This window comes from Camelina sativa, chromosome 14, assembly GCF_000633955.1.
Source record: "Camelina sativa cultivar DH55 chromosome 14, Cs, whole genome shotgun sequence".
Lineage (NCBI taxonomy): Eukaryota > Viridiplantae > Streptophyta > Magnoliopsida > Brassicales > Brassicaceae > Camelina > Camelina sativa.
In genome coordinates this window covers 17,204,266-17,211,186 of record NC_025698.1, presented here as the reverse complement: position 1 = coordinate 17,211,186, position 6,921 = coordinate 17,204,266, and the positions used below count along the sequence as shown (strand labels likewise).

The 6,921-nt window shown below is 39.1% G+C and overlaps 1 protein-coding gene across 1 annotated transcript in view; it reads left to right on the top strand.

Moving 5' to 3' along the window:
- LOC104741782 (acyl-CoA-binding protein) overlaps nucleotides 6,063–6,921 on the top strand; it is a 2,096-nt gene continuing 1,237 nt past the window's right edge. The window contains exons 1-2 of the mRNA XM_010462699.2: nucleotides 6,063–6,189; nucleotides 6,764–6,881. Coding sequence (XP_010461001.1) covers nucleotides 6,178–6,189; nucleotides 6,764–6,881 — 130 coding nt within the window. The 5' untranslated portion in view covers nucleotides 6,063–6,177. The remainder of the gene's footprint in view (nucleotides 6,190–6,763; nucleotides 6,882–6,921) is intronic.

Genomic DNA, 6,921 nt, shown 5'->3' with positions numbered 1-6,921 from the left:
CGCCAGTGGTGCTGGAGTCCCAAGAAGGGGAGTTGCAGTAGGTATGAGCTGGAAAAGGCATGTTTGCCAGATACATAAGTTCACGAGAAGCCTTCATGGCAGGTAAACTAATCGTTGCGATGGTGTTGGATGAAGTTCATTGGAGATGGACAGGGTTGCTAGATTCATGGTTTTGGTAAGCTTGCTGGGGGGAAATAAGTCATGTGGGTTGAGTTGGCGGCCTACAAAGCATTTGATACAGTGAATCGGAATATGCGAACGTATAGTACTTGTTTGTTTTATTACGCTTGTATTGATGATTTGCTGTGGAGAATTGCTAAGCGAAAAGCTAATTTTGGATTAAGCCATCTTGAGGAAATTTCCCTTAGAGGCAAGTTACTAGAGGTTCTTGGAATGGCAAGAGGGATTGATTTTCAGATGGTAGTGAGTTGATGTCAGCATACATGATAATTAGTCTAGTAGAGCTGAGGAAGTAAATAGAGGATTCTTTCGTCTTATCACTTCACCGTGGGGAGCGTCGGTGTTGTTCGTCAAGTAGAAGGACGAGGTAGGGGTTTATGAGTTCGTGGTGATGCCTTTTGGGTTGACTAACGCACCAGCAATGTTTATGAGGTTGATGAACAGCGTGTTTCAGGAGTTTCTGGACATGTCTGTCATCATTTTCATCGACGACATCCTGGTTTATTTCAAGAGTCCTGAGAAGCATGCAGTGCATTTGAGGGCAGTTCTGGAGAAGCTGCGGGAGCATAAGTTGTTTGCTAAGTTGAGCAAGTGTGGTTTCTGGCAGCGTGAAATGAGTTTTCTGGGTTACATTGTGTCTGTAGAGGGGGTTTCTGTAGATCCGGAGAAGATTCAGGCTATCCGAGTTTGGCCTAGACCGCAGAATGCCACAGTGATCAGGAGTTTCCTTGGGTTAGCAGGTTACTAAAGGAGATTGGTGCAGGGGTTTGCGAGCAAAGCACATCCTATGACTAAGTTGACAGTGGAGGATGTTTTTTTTGTTTGGTCACAAGAGTGTGAGGAGGGCTTTGCAAGCCTTAAAGGAGATGTTGACTACTGCGCCAGTGTTGGATTTGCCTAAGCATCGAGAACCCTATGTGCTTTATACATATGCATCCAGAGTTGGTTTGGGGTGTGTGTTGATGCCGCATGGGAAGGTGATTGCCTACGCTTCGCGGAAGCATGAGGACAACTATCCTACTCATTATTTGGAGATAGCCTATCACCCTGGTAAGGCTAACTCGGTTGCAGATGCTCTGAGCCGGAAGAGGGTAGCTTCGGCTCAAGAGCAGGAGATGGAGTCTCTGGTAGGAGAGATCAGTGCTTTGAGTTTGTGTGTTGTTTCTCAGGAACCGTTGGGTTTGGATGCGGTTGATAGAGCAAATCTTCTGGGCATAGTGCGGTTGGCTCAGGAGAAGGATTTGGGGCTGGTGAATGCCTCAAGGGATGTTGATTCAGAGTATCAGGTCTTAAATAATGGTACTATCTTTGTGCACGGTCGGATTTGTGAGCCCAAGGATGAGGAGTTGAGGCAAGAGATCCTGAGAGAGGCTCATGGGAGCAAGTTTCGATTCATCCAGGAGCGACTAAGATGTACCGTGATCTCAAGAGGTACTATCATTGGGTCGGGATGAAGAAGGATGTAGCTAGTTGGGTCGCGAGGTGCAATGTGTGCCAGCTAGTGAAGGCTGAACATCAGGTTCCAGGAGGGTTACTGAAGATTTTTCCCATTCCGGAGTGGAAGTGGGATATGATTACTATGGATTTAGTGGTAGGTTTGCCAGTGTCTAGGACGTTTGATGCTATTTGGATCATTGTGGACCGGTTGACTAAGTCGACACATTTTCTGGTCATTAAGAAGACTGATGGAGCAGCGGTCTTGGCTAAGAAGTATGTGAAGGAGATATTCAGGTTGCATGGGTTGCCAACGAGCATTGTGTCTGATAGGGATTCTAAGTTCACTTCGGTGTTCTGGAGAGCGTTTCAGGCAGAGATGGGCACTAAGGTGCATATGAGTACAGCTTATCATCCCCAGACAGATAGACAGTCAGAGAGGACGATCCAGACGGTGGATGATTTGCTGAGGATGTGTGTGTTGGATTGGGGAGGCCATTGGGCAGATCATTTGAACTTGGTAGAGTTTACTTACAACAACAGTTATCAGGCGAGTATTAATATGACTCCTTATGAGGCTTTGTATGGGAGGCCGTGTCGTACACCATTATGCTAGACTCAGGTGGGGGAGAGGAGCATTTACGAGGCAGATTTTGTTCAGGAGACCTCATAGAAGATTCGGGTTCTCAAGCTGAACATGAAGAAAGCTTAGGATTGGCAGAGGAGTTATGTTGATAGGAGGAGGAGAGATCTTGAGTTTCAGGTAGGAGACAGAGTGTACCTCAAGATGGCCATGTTGCGGGGTCCGAACATGTCATTGACTGAGACTAAGTTGAGTCCGACGTATATGGGTCCGGTGAGAGTGATTGAGCGTGTTGGACCAGTGGCTTACTGGAGTTACCTGAGGTTAGGCGTGCATTCCATAAGGTTTTCCATGTTTCTATGTTGACGAAGTGTCTCGGTGAGGATGATCAGTTGTTAGCTAAGATTCCTAAGGATCTTCAGCCTAACCTGACTTTGGAGGCGAGACCAGTGAGGGTTCTCGCGAGGAGGATTACGGAACTTCAGAAGAAGAAGATTCCTTTGATGAGAGTCCTTTGGGACTGTGATGGTGTTGAGGAGCAGACTTGGAAGCCTGAGGCAAGGTTTAAGTAGTGGTATGAGAAGCAAGCAGCGACTTGAGCTTGTCTAGCCTGGTCCCATCTGTAATCCTTGGCTAGAGAGGGAATGCAGTATTCCAGCCCATCTCTCTTGTTTACTTGGTCGCTTGGGGTGGTTGGTTGTGCAACTAAGTAACAAGATGAGGTGGTGCTCGGAGTACAAAGTTTCCATGAGGCGGGGTTTTTGGAGGAAAATTTCCTGAAATAGAAGTTTCCAAAAGTGGAAAGTTTTATGTGAGTTAAAATTTATTTTACTTGCATTTTTATTTACATTTATTTTCTTACTTACCATGACAACCAAAACCCCCATTTTATCGAGTCCTAGCCTTACTTACTTCCGTCAGATTCCGTTAAACAACAACTCTCTCTATGTGGGATCGATCCCTAAATACTACTACCGATTAGTTGTGCACTTGCATCCGTTGTGTGGTCTTTTTAAGGTAAAAGATTGAAGTGATAAAAACCACGCACATCAAGCTTTTTGGTGTCGTTGCCGGGGAGAGATTGTTGTTAACAAGAGTAACGTCTAGGACACCTTGCCTTTTAATTTCTAAGGTGTTGGACATAAAGAAAGTGAATAAGAAAAGGGGTAGATTATCAAGAGTTAAGCTTTGTATGCCCTAATTGTTCTAAATCTTAGATAGTTTTCACAATTGTCTAGCATTCCATCTTTTGAGAGAAAACCACCCAAAGATATTGTTTGACACCACCCTAGTAAAAAGCCTTACCCTTGAATCCGATTGAGCTTGATTCACTTCCCATTTGCAAGAATTCGCCAAACACTTTAATGAATGTGAAAGAGATGTTCTTTGGAATTGCAAGTCTTTGTTAGTTGGGAGATGAACTAGATCGATGCATGGTGATAAACATAGAAAAATATTTGTAAGTATGTTGATTGATCTTAGCACCGTTAAACTATCTTTAAGGACTATAGTTTGAATCCTTCGCTTAACCCTCATCCTCCTACTTCTTTGCTAGAGGACTAACAAGATTTAAGTTTGAGGGTGTGATAACTCTCTAATTTACATGTTTTAGACACCCTTTTTTTATCCATATTTTGCATTGTATATATCCTAAGCTTAGCATTTTTAGGTCATTATCTGTTGGAATTTGGTTTCATTCACTATAGTTTTATAAAACATATGTTCCAAAAAAAAAAATTTAAAAATCATATTTTAATACATTATATTTTTTATAAATCATATTTTAATTATATTTTTTATATCTTGTTACATTAACACATTCTACCAGCATACTGTTTTTTCTTTACGAAAATATTTCCTTCCCTTTGCTTTCATTGATTGCTTATTCAGGATTTTTTTGCTGTTTTTGCAGCTAAATCTCTGGCAGCTTACAGAATGTGTCTGTCTTTACTGTATGAATTTTACTGGCTAAAAAGACATAGATTGGACGTAAAACCGCGGTAAGTTTTTTTTCTTTGCATTGTGCAGTGACTTATGAAATTTTAAGGTACGTGTGTTTTGTTCTTGCTAAACTGGAAGGATAATATATGGTCTGCAGTTAGGTTATCTGTGAAACATTATATATATATATATATGTATATAAATATATATATATTTATTCTATTTCAAATTTTTGTTTTTTTTTCTAAGAAGAAAACTTAATTAATTTTTTTTGAAAACATAAATATTGTGTCCATCTAGTAATGACAAACTATAGTATGTCAAATGAGTTATTTTTACCCAAATTTAGGTCAATCTAGTGTATTTTCACCCAAAAAAAGAATAACCTAAAAATTGGAGATAATCTCATAAACTCATACCTTACTGTCTTCCCACCGAAAACCAGAGAGAGGTATTGCAATATCAGGCAGTGGACTTTGTCAATAAAGGATTTGATATCAAGAAGAAGAAGAAGAAGATTCTACCCAAGGAAAGAAGTCGAAGAAGAAGAACAATAAGAAGAAGAAGTAGAGGAAGATTACACAACAACAACAACCGAGTATTCGAGAGAGATATAGAAGTATAGGGTTTTTGGAAAATACATTTTGAATGGTCAAAAATAGATTTTTGAAAAATGTTCAACCAAAATCATCTGAAAAACTACGCCTATATTATTGACTGGGTCTTGTTTTGGGGCTATTTAATAATGTTCATTTTGCTTTTCGTCATGTAGTGTCTACGGAATATTTTGGGTCAGGGTATGTCAGATCAATTAATAGTTTTGTGTGTTTACGTTTATATTTACTCTGAGATTGACTCTTTCATCGCTAATAGTAATACCCAACAACTGCAACAACAGGTCGATTTTTTATTTACAAAAAAAAAAAAACAACAGGTCGATAATAAGCGTCCTCGAGTAATGGTGCAACTACGGGATATAATTTTACAGTCCCACCTCTGAGTCAGCAACAACAGCCACTTTTGCCTAATCCTAGCCACAATGTACAAGTGAACCAATATTGTCTGTTGAGCTCAATGCTACCTGGTATTGCTGTCTCAATGTATTTTCCAAAAACCCTACTTCTCTACATTTTGAATGGCGGAGCCAGTAATTGGTTGAATTTTTAGGAAAAAAAAAATCAAATTGACCCTCGCAAAATAGCACAATTGACTCATATATAAAAATTTAACAACATAATTGATCCTTTAAAAAAAAATTGACCCTGATAAACTGATTTCCTAACTCCGCCACTCCATTTGGCTCGGTTCAAGTTCCAGGTCCAGCTTCTCAACCAATCTACTTTGAGCAGCAAACTGGTTATGGTGGAAATGGGTTGCTACGATTCTTATAATCTGCCACGATTCATGTAACACAGTAGAGTTTATCTAGTAGGTGTTTTGGCTTGATTTATTATGGCTACGTTTCTGAATTTCTAAAGTTGGAAGAAAAACTTAGTAAACAAAAAGTTATTATTGTAAATTATTTCGAATAGAATTTGCAAAAAAAGAAAAAAAGAAAAAAAAAAAAAAAAGAAAGAAAGAAGAGGATATGCCTTTAGCATTGGAGAAGGAACATGTTCGATGGGAAAAGAATAAACAGAACATCAGTTGTACGGTTGTACCAACATTGATGGGAATAACAAACCAGTCAACGGGGGTGCCTGAATCCACGTGTACAGTGTATACCTCTAATTGTTAAAGTGGTAATTGTTAAAATGAGATTTATTTCATTTAAAACCAGTTAAGGGAGATTTATTTCATTTAACAATTACCACTTTAACAATTACACAACGGGGGTGCCTGAAACCAGTTAAGGGAGATTTATTTCATTTAAAGAAAAATAATAAAATATATCTACTAGTTATGGGCCTGGAGGGTGGAGAGGGTATCCTCCCATCCCATATATATCTCACGCGTCGTCCTCGTCTTCTCCGTCTTATTATAACGCTGATTTTAATTCTCCTACCTATCTCCTCAACTTCATACGTCTATTATTCATCATGGGTTTGAAGGTACGTTCAGATCCATTTTACCAAACCGATCTCGGTTTTTGGGTTTTATACTCGGCGATCTAGTTTTGTTTTGTCTTTCTCCTGCTTGATGATTCTGGATTCTTCGATTGAGATTTTTTTTTTTTTTTGTTTGAAGTGTTTAGTGTAGGATTATGTTCCCAGATTATGTTGTTAGGATTATGTTCCTTTATTTCGTGATTCTTTGTATTCGGTTCACTATTAGAAAGAGGAGAAAGAGTTAGGGAATGATAAATTAAAAAGCTTATCAATTGCAAAATTGAAGGTTGTGTGGTCAAGTGTGATCACTTTATGGAATTAGGATATTCAGTTTTACTGAATCAAGCTTTTGATCTGTATGATTTTTTCCAAGTTCTGTTCTTATAACTGTTAGAGGGTATTAAAGATTTGAATCTGTTGTTTATAGTGTTGAGTTTAGTTTGATTTGAAGTCTCTTTTGCACTTTGTTGTATCATCCCAGTGAGTAGTAGTAATATGTTTATAGTATCCCAACGGCGTTTTATGCGATTAAGATTCTTTCTCCTGATATTGTTGATTTTTATATATATATCTGCAGGAGGATTTCGAGGAGCACGCTGTGAAAGTGAAGAAACTCACCACTCTTCCATCTAACGAAGACTTGCTCATCCTCTACGGACTCTACAAGCAAGCCACTGTCGGGCCAGTGGACACCAGTTAATATCTCTCTTTTTTTTTTTTTTTTTTTTTTTTTTT